Genomic DNA, 21568 nt, shown 5'->3' on the forward strand with positions numbered 1-21568 from the left:
ATCTTATGTCAAAAAGAAAATGAAGATTATTTTGCTTACTCTATTGGGAGATTATTTTGCCTCCTTTAAGGGAAAACTAACTTAATATTGGAATATTAATTTCAAAAACAAGACATTATTTTTTGCTTGCCTTCTTGATATAACATTTTTTAGGTATTTGGATTAAAAACAAGACTAAAACAAATTTACAGTAGGCCACATGTAAACACATTTGAGCTCACGTAGAGCAGCGCCCCCTAGTGTTTTGTTTAAATATCATCCACGCGAGGGCGCTCAACACACACGAGCGCGCGTCGAAGACAGAGCGATTTTAACTTCCTGTTTGGAGCAGTTCAGGAAGACGAAGTAATGGCGACGCTACTGGGGCCCGAGTCCCCTTGTATCGGTGGAAAGAAGCGGACTCGAAACAGGAATATCATCACCAGAATACGGCAAAGTCAGATCGGTGGCCGAGGCTTCAGCAGAGGGACGCAGGTAACAGTGAAACGGCAAAGAAAAGCCGCTGTCAGGGTGCGCGTCCATAAGCTGAACCGTCGAGAAGCCTGCTTTAAGTTAGCCAACATAACAAATATGAAGTGTATGAAGCCTTTTAAGTAGTTTAAACTGTCTATTCGTGCAAGTGTAGTCTAACGGTGAGTGTGTTTTAAAAATAAGTCTCGTAAATGGAGAATGACAACTGGCCGTTAACCAGTTGGGCTGTTCTCAGCTTTGACTGTCCGATAATAATTTAGGTTAACGAGGCTTTAAACACAGCCCAAATAACGTAAAATCCATTTATAAACTCGGACATATGGAGTCGAGAATGAGTAATATTATCTCTTACGGATTAATATCTAATCATATAATGTTTATAACCGATCAGCTGTGTGGAGTAAACACAGGCTGTGTCTCACAACCGAATGTCCTGCCTATCTAGACAGCATTTTTGAATAATAATATTGATGTCTTAACTATTACTCTGAAGTCAAAATACAGTTTTTTTCCTGTCTTAAAATGTATATAAACATAATTAAATATGGTACTTTTTTGTAATTTTATACAATTAAGTTGCCGTTTGTAATTATATAAGGTTAAGTTAATCATCACATAGCGGCACTAATTAATGAGCTGTGTATACCCTTAATAACCGAATGATTTGCAAGCATTTGTATTATGTTGACTAAAAATTTAAATATGGCTTCTCTTATTTATCTTATACAATGCTCAGTGACAACATTTTTATTTTAAATTTGCGAAACAAGTCATTAATAGCTTACAGAATAAAACAAATACAGACGGTCACGTAGTCCGAACGTTATTTATTTAATTTTAAACATCGCAAAGTTCACAAGTGCTGGCAAAGCAGTGAGCATGCTGCAGTTAGAGAGCCACATTGTCACAGACGCTTTATATATTGTCCATAATATGTGGCATCTTCCTTAAGATACCAGATGCATGTTATATTTAGGCCGGCTTTAACAGTAAACTGCACTCATTTTGTGTGGCTTATTGGCTCAGACAGTGATATTTTGCTGGCTCAGGCCTAGAGTTTACAGAGCTTGAATTATGTAAGATGTCCCATTGAGTTGGACATGATCTGAGCCTGGGAACTCCACACAGGTTTCACTTTCCCTTCATTAACACTGTCTGACACAGTTTTTCTTCAACACTGAAGATGCTAGAGTTTGTAGAAAAAGCTAGATTAAGGTTTCCATGTGGCATAAAAACAGTCTAGTAGAGATCCAGTGTGTCCTACATCAGCCTGATTGAGTTTTAGTGTTCTATTGTTATCAAATGAAATGAGTGTAGTTAACTCAAAATTTACTGAAAGTTAATTCTTCTCATTTGAAAAGAGTTTTGAACTAATTAAATACCTCATTATTTCAACTTAAATGGAGTAAGTTCACAGTACTCGTATAGATTCGTTTTTTTTTTAACTCAAATGGTTTGTCACAATTGTTTTCCTGAAACGGTTTAAGTTGCCTTAACTTGAGTTTTACAGTACTCAGTTGGTTTGAGTTATCTCAAATGGATTCAGTTCACAGTACTCATTAGAATTAGTTTTTCAACCTAAATGGTTTGTTGCAGTCGGTTTCCTCAAATGGTTTAAGTTACCTTAACATTTTGGGTTTTACAGTGTTTGATTAGTTTGTATGAACGTTTGATTGTATTAGAAGGAGTGCATGCAGTGTGTGGAGTTCATAACTCTTAGTTGTGCAGTTATGTCTTAAGTCAATACTTCAAATTTCGCAAGACACTTTATAAGTATTATGTGTAATTTAATATAAAAAAAAATCTAATGTCAAACTCAATGAAGGAAACTGGGAGATGGAGAACTTGAAAGTGATATTTACATTTATGCATTAGTTTTGTTCAAAGTGACGTAGACTGCATTATATTTACAAGTTTAAACAGTTCTTGCTTTTTGATGTATATGAAGGAATGAATAAAATAAATAAATGAAGCTTTCACACAGTTAAATGCAAAGATTATAGCCCGCCTTTCCAAGTTATTTGCATTTTATTGAAAGCATTGTATGTGTAAAGGGCACTTTGCAGACTCCAAAGTATTGCATATGTTGTTTTTATTATAATGCCATATTTTTACAATTAGTTGTGAAACATGAAATGGAATATTTATTTTAAAAGTATTGTATAAGCTAGGGCTGTGCGATTTGGGGAAAATATCTAATCTTATAGCGTTTTATTTATTTATTTATTTCAACATATTTTGCGATTTCAAATTGATTTGCGATTTAATTTTGTAGTCAAGCTTCAGCTTAATAATCTGTATCGTAGCTTTTTACTGCTAAAATGCAGTGAGTGTTAATTAAAAAAGGAACTTAAAAGATATAAAAAGATAACTGTGAAATTGTACTTTGCTGTTGCTTGCTATTACATGGAGTGTCACTGGCAGTACTTTTAGTTTGACTTTTTTGCAAGACACTCCTCATAGCCGCCTGTGGAGGTTTTTTAGGTGCTGGTTGTTTTATTTTCTCATGCTCTTGCAACAATTCTGCGAGAGTTCTTACAAATTAAAAATTATGTTTGGTGTCTGTGACTTTGAAACCAAGATATTCCAATATTACTGACCGACATGCTGTTTTTCTTTGATATTAATTAGTCTATTAATGCTTCTGAAGCGGCAAATGCCGTCATCCCACTCGTTTGCGCTTTCCTGTTTGTTTGTTTTTCATTGTAGGCGTTCTGCATTGTACGGTTGCACAAATCTGATTGGGCAGAATGAAAGTGTGCACTGCTCACTCATTTGCCTAGTAAGACTGTTGTACACAGACGGCAGTCACGCATTTTAGCTAATCGCAACATTTCAAATTGTGATTCGATTTTGATTAACCACACAGCCCTAGGATAAGCTGATCCTTTTAATTAAAAAGGTGTTGTTGGCAATAGGCATGAAATGATAACCGGTTTCAAGGTTTACTGGGGTTTAGAAAAGTCAAGCTTTTAAAACCGCTAAAAGTTTCTGTTATACTATTACTAAGGTATATGTGAGGATTTTATAGGTTTTTCATGTCTTCTAAAGAAATCAGTCAATTATTTATTTGAATTATTTAGCCTGACATGTTTACTGTTCCAATATAGTATAAATGTTTCCTAATGTTTCCTTTGTAGTACTTACAGTTACCATGAATTTTTTAATCCAAGGTTATCATACTGTCAGAAACTTATACCGGCCCATGCCTAGTTGGCAATGTTCTGAATATGAAAATATAAATGTAATTCTGAATATCAGAACTACAGCATGTCAGCAGGGTCTTAAAAAGTATAAAAGCTGATTAAACTTAAAGAAATTTAAGATCATTAAAAACTCTTGAATGCTAGTTTACAAGATATTCAATTGTGCATTAGGGCTGCACAATATTGAAAAAAAACTGACATGGCAATATTTAGTTTTTTTCGGCGATATATGATTTGAATACAATTACACAAGATGGCTATTTGAAAAATGATCACAATTTTACATTCATTGTGATGATTTTGTTGGGGAGCGCATCTGCATCAAATATAGAAAACGATACAAAATAATCTCATTTAAAGCACAGGTGAATAAATAGAACAAAGATAAAACTTAAATAAACAACACTGAGTTTAACAGTATTGAGATATGGAAATTTTAATGGAAATCTTCATTCATTCATTCATTTTCTTGTCGGCTTAGTCCCTTTATTAATCCGGGGTTGCCACAGCGGAATGAACCGCCTACTTATCCAGCAAGTCCTTCTCTGGGAAACATCCACACACACATTCACACACTACCGATAATTTAGCCTACCCAATTCACCTGTACCGCATGTCTTTGGACTGTGGGGGAAACCGGCGCACCCGGAGGAAACCCACGCAAATGCAGGGAGAACATACAAACTCCACACAGAAACGCCAACTGAGCTGAGGTTCGAACCAGCGACCTTCTTGCTGTGAGGCGACAGCACTACCTACTGCACCACTGCCTGGCACTTTATCTAGCAATATTGATAAATCTTCATCGTATCAATATTATAAACCCAATTGCTAAAATCTAATGTAATTGTTAAAGCAGAAAACATGATAATGATTATGTCCAAATGGTTTAAATCATAGGTCTGAAACTCGATTTCTGCAGGGCCGCCGCTCTGCATAGTTTTGCTCCAACCCTAACCAAACACTGCTGATCCAACTAATCAAGATGTTCAAAACTACTAGTGACTATTAGGAGGTGTGTATTGAAGGTGGTTGGAGCTGCACTATGCAGAGCTGTGGCCTTCCAGGAATTGAGTTTGGGACCACTGGTTTAAATGAACGTGAAGTCTCTTGAAATCCTGTGATATAACTTGATTTGCACATTGTGATATCGATGCTAAAACGATATATTTTGCAGCCCTATTTTGTATCATTTTTGATTGTACAATCTATAGTTGTTTGACTGAATTTAGGTAGTGTATATTATGAATATCAATAAAATTCTGCTAGATTTGTCACCTCGCTGCTTTAAATCACTGCAGTGACCAAGACAACATCATTATTTCTACTGATCTATTGGCACTACCTGCTAGATTAGCATTTTTATTCAGTATGAGAATAATGTTTTAGATTAGGATTAAATTCTTACAATCAGTATTTAGTAAAGTTATTGCAAGTTAAAATGTCACCAGTGTTACTGGTTAAAACCTAAAGTGCCAAACTGCCAATGTATGGAAAGAGTCTTAAAAAGTATTGAATTTCACTCTCTGATTCCTGTATACCCTGAACTAGCACTGATAGTAATTTCATCTGTCAATAGAAGTCTTGGGACGGCCTGATTGATTTCTAACAGATTCTATGTTTAAATTGTTACGTTCAGCTAAGACTCATTCATCATGTAGAAATCAATAAATACATTAGACCTAAAAACATCACAGACATTTGTGATTTGTACTGTCTACTAAAAAGTGTATAATCTTTTTAAACGCATACCTGTTTGTGGTATTGGTTATATAAAATTGTATTTTAATTTAATCAAATTAAATGGACAATTTATATATATATATATATATATATATATATATATATATATATATATATATAGTCTTAAAAAGGTGAATTGATTAAAGATTTTAGGTTTTAAAATGTTCATTTGTATTTAAGACTGCACTGTGATTCTTAAAATAATTTTTTCTCAGATGTTCTCATCAGATGTTTCTTATTTTAAAAATAAAAAGACTTTTGATCTATTTATAATCGTCAGGGACAATTAAAGAAATTTGGTTTATAAAATCTGAGTATCTGGACACATTAATTATGTTGAAAAAGATGTGTAGTATGCAAGTGGAGTGTATACATGTAGCAAAATGCTAATCAATAATAAATGTTTATGGATATTTTTATTAGATGGTTATCTGCTGTTATGGTATGAGCCGTTCCATACCAGTCTTCTCTGCTATAAAAAGGGCAGAGTGAGCACAGTATGGTGTGGGATGTAGGAGTAAGGTTGTGGAGTAGTGTGGAGCAGTAAGTTGAGTAAACTTATTTCTTTATTTGTAGAAGGTAGACGTTAGCCAAGTGCCACTTGTCTTGTAGTTATTTTTGTTTTGTTTTTGCTGGTTATTATTTTTGGGGGATTTTTTTTACTGATCACTGTATTTAAAGACACTTTACACCACAGTGCTTTTTCAAAGTTTCCATTTTTTAAAGATTTGAAAGGTTTGGGACCTGACAGAAAATTCTCTTCATAACAGCCACACAATGAAATTTTAGTCTGTTTGCTAGTTTGTTTGTTTTTTCACATACCCTAAGTTAATACAATTCCAGTAATTGTGAGATATTTGTGTGCAGCTCCCCGAAGTTCTTCTTCAGGAGAGAGATAAAAGGGCGAAATGGCACGGGATTCCTGTTTTACTACAGGAGCTGTACGAGAGCAGCCACCTGAACACTGACTTCACCCGAACACACACTGTCCTGAAGGTGACACTACTTTCTCTGACTCTGGGACATTATCTTACTGCTTACACTTAGACTAGTCAGTGCAGACTTCTCTGTGCATCTCTAAGTTGAATTTTTTCTCACATTGTGTTGTTTTGTTACAGGAGCTGTCATCTCTACTGTCTATGGAGGCCATGTCTTTTGTGACGGAGGACAGAAAGCCTGCGCAGGAGTCTACCTTTCCCAATACTTACACTTTTGATCTGTTTGGAGGTGTAGATGTGAGTTCTGATTCAGTCATATATTCTCTGAAATCTGATTTTGACTACTTAAAGTTTATAATGAAAATGATGGTAACAGTAGTAAACAAAGAAGGATTAATGCTTGTACAGAATTTATTAAACATAGTTTAACATTTGCTAATGAATTATTGAAGTCTAACACAGTGCTTGTTATCATTAGTTAATGAACTCTAAACTGATATGTTTACATAACTTTATTTTAATTAAATAATTTTAACAGAAAATGAATATGCACTATAATAAATGTATGGTTCATTGTTCATTCATGTAAAAAAAAACAATAATTAACTTTAAGTATGTGTAATTATTATATGATTAGTTTGGTAATTTTGTGATGCAGCACAGAGATTTGTCACTGCCTCATTTTGCATTAACCCTTTAACTACCCCACCAAAAAAATTTTATTTCGATTGCAACTCCTAATGTTGCTAGTTGACACACTCAATACTTTTTTTTCCAGCACATCCCCTAATTTCTAAAATATCAGCCTCTACCAAATTGTTTATCTCTGTGTTTGGTAAAAGCAACAGACTTAACAGATATACTATGAAAAATATGAAGTGTAAGACCAATTTTATATATATATATATATATATATATATATATATATATATATATATATATATATATATATATAAATATATATTTAAAATAAAACATTTTTAATACTAAATCAACTTTTTTTTTTTGAAGTATGCCATAACATATTTCTCATTTAACATGCTTTGTTTTTGTTGTTGTTGTTTTTTTTTTTTTTTTGTAAACCAAAAATTCTGTGTGTGTAAGGCATTATTTAAAACGGTCATTCTTTAATAATAGTAATAATTCCCTACATTTATATAGCGCTTTTCTGGGCACTCAAAGCGCTTTACACAATGGGGGGGAATCTCCTTGTACACCACCAATGTGCAGCATCCACCTGGATGACGCGAAGGCAGCCATTTTGCGCCAGACTGCACACCACACACCAGCTGATTGGTGGAGAGGAGATGGAGTAATGAAGCCAATTATGATATGGAAGAGTTAGGAGGCCATGATGGACAGAGGCCAAATTTGGCCCTTTTTTTACTTTTTTTTTTTTTTTTTCTCAAAGAAAATCTTGGGATTTTCAGTGACCCCAGAGAGTCTGAACAGACAGCACTCACTGAGCAGTATAGAGTCCCCGTCACTATACTGGGGCATTAGGACCCACACAGACTGCAGGTTAAGCGCCCCCTGCTGGCCTCACTAACACCACTTCCGGCAGCATCCTAGATTTTCCATAGTGGTCTCCCATCCAGGTACTGACCGGGCGCAGCCCAGCTTAGCTTCAGTGGGTGACCATATGGGAGTTGCAGAGAGCCAGCTGCCGGCATTTGCTTTGAATGACTTTAACAGTCATTATTTAAAACAGTAAAAACATGGTCAACCGTTTGGTAGAGGGGCAGTCAAAGGGTTAAAGAGGAAAGTAAATAAAGAGCTGTGGTAAACATGTTAAAGGATCTCAAATGTTTTTGTAAAAGTAATTTTACAAACTTTGAAATGTAACAGTTCTGCTTCTAATTACAAAATGTGACAGGCAAGAAATATTAAGTGAATAAATTGTATAAGTTTATGAATAAATGAATAAGTTAATTGACATTTAGTTGTCTGATTGTATTGTATTTTTAGTTACTGGTTGAACTTCTGATGAGACCTACCCTGACTACACTACAGAAGCCCAAAAGTAAGTTGATTATAAAAAATTGTATTATATATATATATATATATATATATATATATATATATATATATATATATATATATATATATATATAAACAATGATTCCATTTATTTGCATGATTTTATAAATGATTTACATAATGTATACTCATGCTGCTTGCGCCAACATTTTAAGTTTAACTCACTTCATTTGCGTATGAAATTCACTGCACAATAGATGCCGATTTGCATCATGAGTGGGGTTTCTGTTTTCCTATTGACTCTAGTTTTGTTGCTAAATGGCTAGCATGGATGTTATTGAGAGAGTAGCTGTGCTTTAGGAAGGCTGAAAAACAGCATATTTTCCACTAGATCCTTTCAGAGATGCATCTAGTTCATCAACTCCTCCAAAAACTAAACCTGGATAATTGAAGCTTTCGGCGCTACTTCTGACAGAACCGAGCCCAGTTTAATGAGCTGTTGTCTCATGTCAGCAGGAGGATTCCCCTTGGGACACCAAAAACAGGCACTATGTCATAATCATGCCCATATTAAAGCAAGCTTCTGATTACAAGGTGCAAATGTCCCTTAAATTTCAGTTTTTCCGTTGCCGCCAGTAGCATATTGGTTAGTGCGTTCAAAGGTGAAAACCCCCCAAAATACTTGTATATTACAAAAAAAGTTGAGGTTTACCAACTCGAGTGGGTCAAACACTCAAAACACTCAATTTGCGCCGTTTCATTCATATGAGTTGCGTCATTCGCTCTGCCTCATTTCTATGAACAGCTCTGAAGGATGTCTATTTGCATTTTTGCATCGATTTAACATGTAAATCACTCACACTTGATGCTTCATTCATTTCTGGTATGAACGTGCCATCACACATCTCTCTTGTAAATTAATATTTTATATAGGGAAATATTAAACAAACAATTAATAACCTGTAAGAATCAAGTATAAAGTATATCAAATTTAATTTAAATTTTGTAGTTTGTCATTTATGAAGTATTATCATTTTATTACTAAAGATGTTAAATTACCAACACTTATTTTAATGTAAAATAAATGATAAATATAACTGCTTAATAAAACTGTTATATTCACTGGGAAATGGATACAAATATTCATTTTCGAAAGAGGGTGTACCACTGATCTATATAGTATCCTCTATTCTAGATCAGTGGGGTGTATGTCTGTCATCAACAAATGTGTAAATCTTTGTTTTTAATGAAGTTTTATTTAAACTTCTTGTAGTGAATGATGACTTGGTAAAGGACTGCCTAAGCGTGTTGTATAACTGCTGCATATGTGTATGTATTAAGACTTTTTTCTCTTTTATAAATTAATTTATTTATCAGCATTTGCATGTTTTAATTTGGGTATGTGATGAGTAAAAAATGCACTTGTTTTCCCGTAGACTGAAGGAGTCACAAAAAGCCTGGCGTCAAGAGATGATTTTGTATTATTTCTGTTCACCTTGATGACAAACAAGAAGACATTTTTGCAAACAGCTACATTAATTGAGGATATTCTTGGAGTTAAGAAGGTCAGTGCTGGGTATAAAAATCTGCAAACCAAAACTATAATTCAAACTTTTTATAAGTTAAAATTAAATAAATGTGAACTGAAGTTAAATAAAATGTAATATATGTATTTTGTATTTTATATAATGTCTTTTGTAATTTGATTTCACTCGTATGATAAACTGTGGATAGTAATATTAATAAAGCTGAACAATTCTATAGATATAATAATATGACACTGATATATAGCTACAAATACAACCCATAATTATAGGTAAAATGCAGTAAATGTTGGTTCCTGAAATAAAATGGAGCTTGACTTCTGCTAAAACGTAAACAACCAAATTTTATTTATTTAATTCATTTATTTACTTATTTAGCCAGGAAAGTCCCACTGAGGTACAATATATCTTCTACCAGGTAGTCCTGGTCAAGACAGATTAAAAGGACAGAGTTAAAGAAAAATACACACCACAACACAGACATACACAACAGTAATATAAAACATAAACATTCATTAGAACATGTGCACTGTTGAAAATAGACAGACATTTTTCAATTCAGTGATTGATGGTACAGATTTTATATGCAGTAAATCTTGAAGCTCAAACCAAAAATAATAATTAAAAAATATATTAAAAAGATTATATATATATATATATATATATATATATATATATATATACAGACATACACACACACACACACACACACACACACATACATACATGCATATCAAAATTTAAACCTAATTTGTTGCTACAGCTGGATCATACTTTAATTTCTTTAATTATGTTGTATAATACATTTTACTACAACAAGATTTGGAATAGTGATATTCATGCTAAATGTCACCATATTTTTCTGATGGTGTTTGATGATGGTACATAACAGGAAATGATACAGCTTGAGTGGATCCCGAATCTGTCAGGACTGGTTCAGAGCTTTGACCAGCAGCAGCTCGCCAACTTCTGTCGGATTCTCTCAGTCACCATATCTGAGCCTGACGTGGGGAATGATGACAAACACACACTTCTGGCTAAAAATGCACAGCAGAAACGCAACACCAGCCCCTCGCGTGCAGAGATCAACCAGGGTAGGTCAACCACTAATTGTGATTTGATTTAGTGCTAATCAGAGTCAATCCTAGACTTTTTGGAGGCCCTAAGCAAAACGTTGTGGAAAATGTCATCAAACAAACAGTGAGTTGAAACGATCAGAAATAGAATTAATTAAATAAAAAAATGACAGGATTAATAAAATGGGCAAAAAAACAAAAAATGATTTAGCTTATTAAAAATATTAGCTTAATATGCAGAAATTGACTTGGGTAAAATATCAGTATGCTTTTTGTCTTAACAGCATGAATTAAATATACAGTTAAAGGCAAGTTTAATAAGGGATGTTTAACAGTTCCTATTAAATTTTTCTTCTTGAGAAAGTCTTATTTCTTTTATAAAAATGTAAATATTAGCCAAAAAAAAAAATCAAAACTATTAAGGTAAAAATTGTTAGCCCCCTTAAGAAATCCTTTTTTTAGTTTTGATTGGCTACAGAACAAACCACTTGCCAAATTAGCCTAACTTGTCTTAACCTAATAAACCTAAAAAGCCTTTAAATGGGACTTCAAGCTGAATCTTAGCATCTTGCAAAATAACTAATAAAATATTATGCACTATAATGAGTTATTAATATTACTCCCTCCGTTCAACATCACTTGGAAAATATTTGGAAAATAATTCATGTCCTTTGAGGGCTAATAATTTTGGCTTCAACTCTACATTTAATAAATATACATTTAAGCAGTTATAATATTAGCCCTGGTGGTTATAGGGAGGATTGGCTCTGATCCCATAAATATTGGTAGATTTGTGAAGAAAAAAGGTTATTGGTAAATGTCAGTTTGTTATATGGTTAATTTACAGCCCTTTTATCTAGGTTATTTATTTTGAGGGCCACACAGAAATCTTTGCGCACAGAAATCCGCAGATTTTTAGCCCATCATTGTGTCTTTATTTACTTGTGTAAACTTATATTTATTCAGTTTTTAAATTTATTTCACTAATATTATTGCATAATAATAATAATATTAAAATGTTGATATGATTTATGTACAAAACAGTTTGTAAAGTAATATGCTCTGTCTTATAGTAGTGATATTACATGAGAGACTTGCTTTGTTTAACAAATAAGTGGATGTATTTGGATTTGCATTGTAAACATTAAAGAAATGTTAAAAATTTATTTTTTATTTAATATATTCAGTTTTTAGTTATGATACAGCTAAAATCAATCTGCATAAATCCACAGATTTTTAACAATATTCTCCACAGAAATAGCAAAAATATCTGCAGATACTGACTGGCACTAGTTATTTTGGACAAGGATCTGTTCATGTGGTGACTGTTTAAAGCTATGAATAATGAAGATATAATGTAACGTAATGTTTTCCAGTCACTCTGCTGAACATCCCTGGCTTCATTGAGCGCCTCTGTAAGTTGGCAACACGGAAGGTGTCTGAGGCAACCGGAACATCAAATTTTCTGCAGGAACTGGAGGAGTGGTACACCTGGCTCGACAACACGCTAGTACTGGATGCTCTCATGCAGATAGCAACTGATGAAGCCGAGCACAGCAGCACAGGTAAAACAAGTAATATGTTTATTCCTTATCCAAAATCATTATAAACAATTTTTAAGTTTAAAAATACACCAGACATTTTTGCTTCATGTTAGAGGCGTTTTAGAATTTGGATCATACAAACCGCATGTATTTGTTTTTGTTATCTCTTTTTTTTTTTTTTTTGATACACTAAAATTGTAAAAACAATATGTAATTTTTTATTAATTGTAGTTGTAAATGGAAATTATTATTTGATCCTAAGCTTATTTTTCAATCTTCAGTGTCTTATGATTATTCAGAAATCCCTTTAATATACTTATTTGCTGCTCTATTATGGTTAATTATTATTAGCTATCGATTGCGAATTGTACTTTGTGTCATTACTTAGTCATTCATGTTTTTTGCCCTTATATATAACTGTAAAAACTACAACATATTTGGATATTTTAAAATAATTTTAAACTTAAATATAATGGCATTTTTGAAAATAAATTTCCCTCACAGAATCGTCTGATGAGAGTACATTGGCCACCATCCCGCTGAGACATCGCTTACCACAGTCCATGAAGATAGTCCATGAGATCATGTACAAGGTGGAAGTGCTTTACGTGCTTTGTGTCCTGCTCATGGGTCGACAGCGGAACCAGGCAAGAGTTGATCAAGACTGTAAAAAAACTAAATGTGCATAAATTAACTTATATAATTTGAAGGTTGTAATCGCCACCCTGTTTTACCTGTTAGGTGCATAAAATGTTGGCGGAGTTTCGTTTGATTCCTGGACTCAACAACCTTTTCGACAAGCTCATCTGGAGGAAATACACCGCCTCTAATCATGTGGTTCACGGACAGAATGAAAACTGTGATTGTAGCCCGGTGAGCTCTCAGTGAAAACATTTAACTTCATTTTGTTAACTGTGATAGATTTTCTTATCATTCTCACTGATGTTATGCTTTTGTTTATAACAGGAAATCTCATTTAAAATCCAGTTCTTGAGGCTTCTGCAGAGCTTTAGTGACCACCACGAGTAAGCTGCAAGATTGTAGGCTTTGAATCATGTGACATAGCTCTGAATTGGCAAAGACGATTCGTTTATTTCTTTTTTGGTGTTGTTCACAGAAATAAGTACCTACTTCTCAACGCTCAGGAGCTGAATGAGTTGAGTGCCATTTCCCTAAAGGCAAACATCCCTGAGGTGGAGGCATTAGTAAACACAGACAGGTATATTTCAGAAATCAAAAATACTAGTTTTAGCTCTGGAAATGCTGGACAGTATAACTTTTTTTTTTTTGAAAAGCAAAATAATGTTTTCTTGGTAAATACAATAAACAAAAAGACTTAGACATTACCATTGCGAACAAATCTCATAGTATGCCACATGCCATGTCAACTAGCGGTGTTCAGTTCTGGGTTTTTTGGAGTCGACTCTGATTCTCAACTCCTAATTTTAGGATCGGTGGAATCGACTCCATTTACATTAACTTAAAATAGCACAAGTATTAAACATGCTGTATCATATCACACTTTACACAATGCTACTGTGTCTACTGTGTACTGAGTTAAGGAATCAAGTCTTTTGAAGTCGACTCCCAATCCCTAATGTTAACTAATTTTCTGAAGTTGGAACATTATTCTCAAGCTATTTTAAACAGATGACTTTGATCAGATGAGCTTTAATCATTTGCTTACAGAAGGCAAATATTGTAATGCATCATGTCTGTGTTCTCTTGAAGGAGTTTAGTGTGTGATGGTAAAAAAGGGCTCCTCACGCGGCTCCTGACAGTTATGAAAAAAGAACCCCCAGACTCTTCCTTCAGGTGAGACACTGGATTTACAAAAGTGTGTCTAAAAGTGTTTTGCAATGACGCATGAATAACGGCGACATATATTTTCTCCCTGAAGATTCTGGCAGGCCAGAGCTGTTGAGAGCTTTCTGAGAGGAGCCACATCATATGCAGACCAGATGTTTCTGCTGAAGAGAGGCTTGCTAGAGGTTAAGATCTTAATAGAACACATCAGAGTGTCTGTATTTGGTTCGCAGAACTGGATAAGTCACTGAAATGTTGTCTTGCGATTGCAGCACATCCTCTTCTGCATCATTGACAGCGGCTGCAAGTCCAGAGATGTCCTGCAGAGCTACTTTGACCTGCTCGGGGAGCTTATGAAGTTCAATATTGATGCCTTCAAGAGATTCAACAAATATGTGAACACAGACGAAAAGGTACTTGTAGATGCTGTGGTATTGGAAAAAACTAAGGCTGTTTTTAACTTTCTGTGCTTGACTTTGTTGCCTCTTTCAGTTCCAGGTGTTCCTCACACAGATCAACAGCTCTCTGGTTGACTCCAACATGCTGGTCCGCTGTATTGTGCTCTCGCTGGATCGCTTCGAGAGCCAGACGGAGGATGTGAAAGGTGAATTCAGACACAGTGCTCTTGGATTGTTATAGAAAGTAATCTAAAATGTACAGTACTGTTTAAATGTTATCGGGTTGACAAATGTTTATATATAAATTATTAAACAAGGATTCATTTAAATGAACTTAAGTAACAACAATGACAGGTAAATTGTTCCTGAAGAATTCTTTTTTTATAAAACAAATACTGTTTTTAAATTTTCTCTCAAGATTCATTAAAAAAAAAATTTGTGTCATGGTTTTAACGAAAATATTATGTTTTTTTAACATTGATAAATTCTTCTTAAGCAACAATAAGCAGATTAGAATAATTTAGAACGATCAAGTTACCTGAGGTATTGAATAATGGCTGCTGAAAAATCAGCTTTCTGTCACAGGAATTATTTTTTTCAAAATGATTTTATAAACCTTTAATATTTCACAGTCATTTAAATATTTTATCAGTACATATTTTCATTTAATTAATCTTCATATTATAATTCATGGTGGCTCAGTGGTTAGTACTGTCGCCTCACAGCAAGAAAGTCACTGGTTCGAGTCCCAACTAGGCCAGTTAGTATTTCTGTGTGGAATAATGCATGTTCTGGCATGTTGGCGTGGGTTTCCTCTGGGTGCTCCGGTTTCAGCACAGTCTAAAGACATGCGCTATAAGTGAAACTTAAAATTGTTCGTAGTGTATGAGTGAGTGCATGTGTGTGAATGAGTGAATGTGTACAACAACGCGTAGCACAAACTCTGTGATTGGTCGGCTTGGTAGCGCTGACGAGTCTGGGCGGGACCGAAAGCCACGCGAATGGCGTGGAGTCCCGTGAAGGAGCTCCGGATGGAAAGTTTTGTTTTGTGTTGACCTCATAGTTAAAGTTGTTGCACGTCCGCCGGTTCCTGCCTCAAAATGAGCGAGTTTAAGCCACTTGTACATCCCGGAAGTGTTCAGGAAACGCAAAAAAGCAGCGAAGAAACTCGACACAGAGGAAGATTTACACCTCACTGCCAACCAGCGTTTCGGAAGTGTTAATGCAGACCAACAGAGACAGCGCGCAGAAGTATAAATGCACAGCCACGCTCGTTGCATGCGCCGTGGGTTACGCCGGTCAGTTGACGCAGAAGTATAAATCAGGCTTAAGCCGAAGGAAAATGAATAAAGGAAAATTTATTATTTGCTTTCCCCAAAGTCCCTTTAAGGCAAGTCATTTCACTTGGTGGCCATCTTTGAAATGCCTTTTAGGCAACATGCTCTGGAATTCTGTTTAAATGGAGAAACATCAAATTCTCCAAAATTGCTTACTAAGCTTACTGTTAACTTTCATATTAGGAATGTGCCCTAGTTTTATTTCTAAAAGTTCAAATCACTCAAAATCTGCAGAACGTTGGGTACAAGTTTCTCCCTTGGAGAAACGTCAAACGCTCTTGTACTATTAGGTGGGGCTGCATTCGCCACATTGACCATTACTTTTTACTTTTCCACTTTCAAAACTATTTGAGTGACATGTCTTGTGTATTCTATAGTCTTTGCTTTCCCTTGTACAACCATTAAAGCACAGACACATACATCATTGAATTTCAGGCCTACATAATCTTTTTTTTTTTGTAAACATAGTAGTAAAACCCAAATACCTGTAGAAATCAAATTTTAATAAGTAATCAAGTCAAATAAGTTATTTTTAAATAAATGTTATTCTACAAATAATTTTTTTTAATATCTTTGTAAATGTTTATTTATATTTAGGAAACTCACAGAACAACAGTATATACCACCATATTCTTTTATATAATAAATATACCATTGACAATGGGCTATATGCACAGCTAGTGTTTGTCAGCCAAAGATAAACTTTCGGTGAAAGCTTAATGTGACTGTTTTCAATTTCACAAGGTTCCTTTTACAGCGTCGATGTTGTGAAGTCATTACAATACATTCAGTTAAATAGACTTAAGCATTTATTTAGTTGTTAAAGCGTAAAACGAGATGAAAGACCGTTTAACTGCTATCGTCGTCAGGATCAGCAGGCGAGCGCAGAAACTCCCAACGAAAAATACTGGGGTAAAGAAAACTGTCATATTTTAAAGACATGGCTGGGGGAAATGTCATTTAATCCAGTGCTTTTTGTCCAATCTGAGATCCACTTGGTATTGTAAATCAATCAGGCAGTGAAGATCATTAGATTTTTAAAGAAATCAACTAAGAATTAAACTTGGCAATTTTATAATGGAAAGACAGTTCACCAGAGGCGCTGAGGCTGGCTGAAATGAAAAGTATGTGGGCATTTACCCCATTTGAAATCATTTCAATTAATTATGCCGATATAATAGTACTTTTTTTTCTTAAAGCGTTGATATATATATATTTCCTTGTTTAATGAAAACATTAAAATAGTTACATTGCTTTTTCATTTTAAGCATCCATGCACTTCAAATGTGTCATAAGTGTGTAGTGTAGTAAGGAAAAATCATATGGAAATTTGCTTTAACTAGCTTTCTTGGGATTTTCTTTAAAAATCTGCTTGCTTTCAGTGATGTTGTAAATGGCTTAATCAGATGGATGGTCTGTCCAGAGCATTAGACGTACATGTTTTCCTGGAAAATATTCTACTGGAAATAATGGCGTTGTCTATTTTGGTGGGTGTTTTTGCTTCTCTGCAGTGGTTGAAGTGCTCTCCGAGTGCTGTCTCCTGTCCTACATGGCTCGAGTGGAGAACAGGCTGTCCTTTCTTTTTAGGCTGGTCAACATCATCAACGTGCAGACCCTCACACAGGCAAGACCACAGTGCACATCTTCTCCACCTGTTTGCCTCATTTCAGTCCTCTTGTGGTAATTATTCCTGTTTTTCTGGCTGCTATCCCAGGAGAACGTGAGTTGTCTTAACACCAGCCTGGTGATTCTGATGTTGGCCCGGAGGAGAGGCAAGCTCCCGTTTTACCTGAACGCCCTGCGGGAGAAGGAATATGCAGAGAAATATCCTGGATGCCTGCTCAACAACTTCCACAACCTGCTGCGCTTTTGGCAGCACCACTACCTCAACAAAGACAAGGACAGCACCTGCCTAGAGAATGTGAGTATTTGTAGGGTTTCGGGGAACTCTGCACAATTTAACAAATCGCAGTATGGATGTTTTGTTAAATACATGTGCTACTGGTTTACCTTATGTGCTTCTTGTAAGCAGTAAACCAAATGTGCTTGAAAAGTAAAGTTGAAATCTTCACCACCTGGTGGTGGCCTGCAGTATAGGTCATATTTCTAGCCCTCTCCATGTAATCAATTGGGATGTGAGCTAAACTGAAATAAATCAATTATACTTGACTCCGATACTGTAATCCTGCAAGACTGAAGGACAGATTATACTAATTTTTCTGCCCTCTGCTTGAAGTATACTCAATAAATTTATTAACAAGAGCACAAGAGAAGATCTTTTAAGGAATGTTGGTAACCTGTAATCATTGAAAACAAATCACAGTGGAAGTCAATGCAGAGTTTTCAGAAAAAAAGTAAAGTAAAAAAGTTAATTCGTAAGACTTTAAAAGAAAACAAGCCAATAAAGTAACAATTATATTCACAGTAAATGTTTATTGACAGTGAATGACTTGAGAGACATCATTTGCCTTGACAACACAGTTGTGCTATTGCAAGCAGCAGGAACTAGTATACTACTTTGAAATGTCCCAATGGCACATTATTTGAGCAGACTTTGCTTTTCTGGTGAAAATGTGTGATTCATGCGTAGGAAAGTATACATGGTATTGAGCGGTGTGATCCACTTCTCTTGTGCTTTGGTGAATATTGCTGGTGAAAGAGTGAAACCAGCACATAGTGCAACTCGGAATATATGGAGTCTTTGGATTTTACTTGCAAAATAAAAAAAATTTGCAAACAAAAAAATAACTTTTTTTCCAAAAATCTCTAAGCAAATTTAATTTTGGAGAAATAAAAACATTTTGCTAACAAAAATAAAGAACTGCAAAGGCAAAATTAGGTTTTGAGAAATAAAAATGTAATTTGCAAACCAAAAAAGAACTGCAAATAAAAATCAAGCAGTGCAAAAAAAAAGTAAAGTGTTTTCTATAAAAAAAAAACAAAACTATATATATTTGCAAAACACTTTTATAGCATTGCCTTTACAAAAGCCGTCCAGTCAATTGTGATCAGCTTTTTAGTCAACCGTGAGTTTGCGATGCTTTTTTTACTTTGCACGTTTTTGTGTTTCACTTTGTGGCCCTGATTTGACAGTGGGTGGGGTCAAGGGAACTTGGCCGTTTATGTCATCATCTGGAGAGACAGTATCACCAAGGTGATCTTAAAACCCAGTAGCACCGGGTCTGTTGCAAACGGCCAAGTTTACCCTCGACTCTGACCCCTTGTTTTGCAAATATATATATATTTTTTTTACTGCTTGATTTTTATTTGCAGTTTTATTTTTTTTTTTGCAAATTTCATTTATTTCTCAACTTTCTTCTTTGCAGTTCTTTATTTTTGTTAGCAAAATTAATTTTTATTTCTTAAATGAATTTTCTCTTTGTAATTTTTGGAGATTTGCATTGATTTATTTATTTTTGCTCAATACTTTATTTTTTGTTTGCAAAAATGTCTTTTATTTTGCAAGTGTATATATAGCCCTAGGTTGACTCCATAAGGATAGCCTAGTTTTGACTCATTTTGGCCTTTTTCTCGTTTGGTCAAAAACCGAGAAAAAAAATTAATAGCTAAAAATTCAGTCCATCGCTAGCTAGACCCTCTATAAAGGTAATATATAGAGAAAAATAACAGAAATAAAGGAGGAGAATGTAAAATGGATGAATGTCTCAAGCATTTCAGTGGGGTTTTAGCTCTTCATAATGATTTACATGAATAAATAATTAGGCTCTTCCCAGACCTTACATTTGTAATCATCAATGTGGTTCTTATTTTTAGAGTTCCTGTATTCCCTTCAGTTTCTGGAAGGAGACAGTATCAGTTCTGCTCGGAGAGGACAGGACTTCTCCCTGTGCCATTATCAGCTACATAGACGAGCCTTACATGGAGCTGGACCGGGACCTTCTGGAGGATTGACTCTTGCGGGTGGGCTCAGGGAGGGGCTCACATGTTCCGCTCCGATTCGGTCCAGAGAGCATATAGTACAGCCTCCCGGCTCATCCCACTGCATGCTGCGGCTCAGTGAGCTGTCCATTCTCTACTGGTGCCCATGTTCCACTGCTTCATCTCCAGGTCACCGGGTGCAAGCAGAGTCCTGCGAAGGATCGCCCACCCAGTCATTCATTCAACAGGAACGCAGTATCTGAACAGCTCAAGCCGAACCTTTGACCTGAAACTGTCTCGTCGTGTGTTTCGGAGGTGAAATCTTGTGGGGCCTTTTATACAGAAACGTACAAGGAAAATAATATTGCATCCCTGAATGATGATGATCTGACGATCGATGAACTGCACAGCCAGCCTTCTAAGAGATTTTCTCTCATTTTTGGATGAGGAAGTGTGGGATTGAGGAATGGTGAATTTGCCAAGCAGTCAGAAGGTTAACTGATGTTGAAGAGGCGAATGGCTCTCATGCTGGAGCGATGTCAAAATCTTTGTACAGTGTAGATGACAGGGAACAGAATTTGGTCGAGTCTTATTTATTTTCTCACATTTCTCTTGTGATTTTGCTCTCATATGATGAGCTTTGGTTTTCGTATTCTCTCCTTCCTTTCGTTAGGTTTTATCAAGCACATATATCAGATATGAGATTTTCAGTTCATATATTTTTAATTTTGTATAAATTAGTTTTTAACAATAGGTAATCATCCCTTTTCTTTTATTTTGTCACGATGAAACACTTCATATCCTGTGGCCACTGAAGGTGTTAAACTATGCAGGTTCACTCACACCATGGTCGGAAATATCCAGCTAGCCTTGCTAACCTCCATGCTGCCATCTGTCATTTGTTCTGTAGCAAACCACTAAATCATCATCTTCAAAACTTTACTGGCATAAGCCGTTGACAATCTGTTGCTCTGGAAGACGGCGACTGGGAAGGTGCTGCTCCGCTGCGGTGGCTTTGTGCTGGATGTGGTAGCTGAGCTAGACTAGAAGCGCTAAACTAGAAACTTCCAATCAACTACCTCGTTTCACTGGTGTTGTTTTCTAACCCACTCCTATAGTTTAAGCATGCTGCAGCTGATTTCACTGTGTATGCAAACGTTCCTGTGTGTAAATGGCTAAATGTGTTTGACATTGAGAATTGCTTCGCTTTTACCTGTGGGTGTTTGCAGCTTCTCTTGTTTTGTTTTTCTTTAAAGCAGTTCCTTATACTGTCACGGTGCTTTGCTTTTGCCGAAACACAATTTCATACAATTCATAAGAAGAGGAGGGAGTTTTTTGGTCACTTTCTTTGACCCCAGGAATGTGTATGGTTGTTGTATTAGTTGTAGTGTGAATGTGCTTTTTTCTGCTCTGAATGATTGCAACATCAACACAAAGGATCTGAATGTCTCTTCTTTATCCACAGGCCTTGGTTCACGTCTCGCATGGGTTGGGTTTTGTTTTAAATACTGATGTTTTCTTACTCTGGATGAATTCAGTCATACGTGGTAACCATGTCAAGCCCAGTAAACTTAATGCTTTAAATAAACCTGAATTCAATATATTGCCTCCGACAGTTCAAGTTTGATGGTGTTTTCTCTTTCTCA

General features: G+C 35.3%; 1 protein-coding gene across 1 annotated transcript; it reads left to right on the top strand.

The window, feature by feature from the left end:
- Positions 1–338: 338 nt before the first annotated feature.
- trpc4apa (transient receptor potential cation channel, subfamily C, member 4 associated protein a) lies at positions 339–21537 on the top strand. Its single transcript, NM_131569.2, is given in 19 exon segments — positions 339–474; positions 6288–6416; positions 6539–6655; positions 8327–8381; positions 9612–9667; positions 9775–9903; positions 10775–10976; positions 12335–12523; positions 13007–13149; positions 13244–13375; positions 13469–13527; positions 13620–13721; positions 14234–14317; positions 14403–14493; positions 14581–14721; positions 14801–14912; positions 17555–17667; positions 17758–17964; positions 19818–21537. Coding segments are annotated over 19 exon segments (2325 nt in total). The 5' UTR covers positions 339–348; the 3' UTR covers positions 19956–21537.
- Positions 21538–21568: the final 31 nt, after the last annotated feature.

This window comes from Danio rerio, chromosome 11 (assembly GCF_052040795.2).
Source record: "Danio rerio strain M-AB ecotype USA chromosome 11, GRCz13ab, whole genome shotgun sequence".
Classification (NCBI taxonomy): domain Eukaryota; kingdom Metazoa; phylum Chordata; class Actinopteri; order Cypriniformes; family Danionidae; genus Danio; species Danio rerio.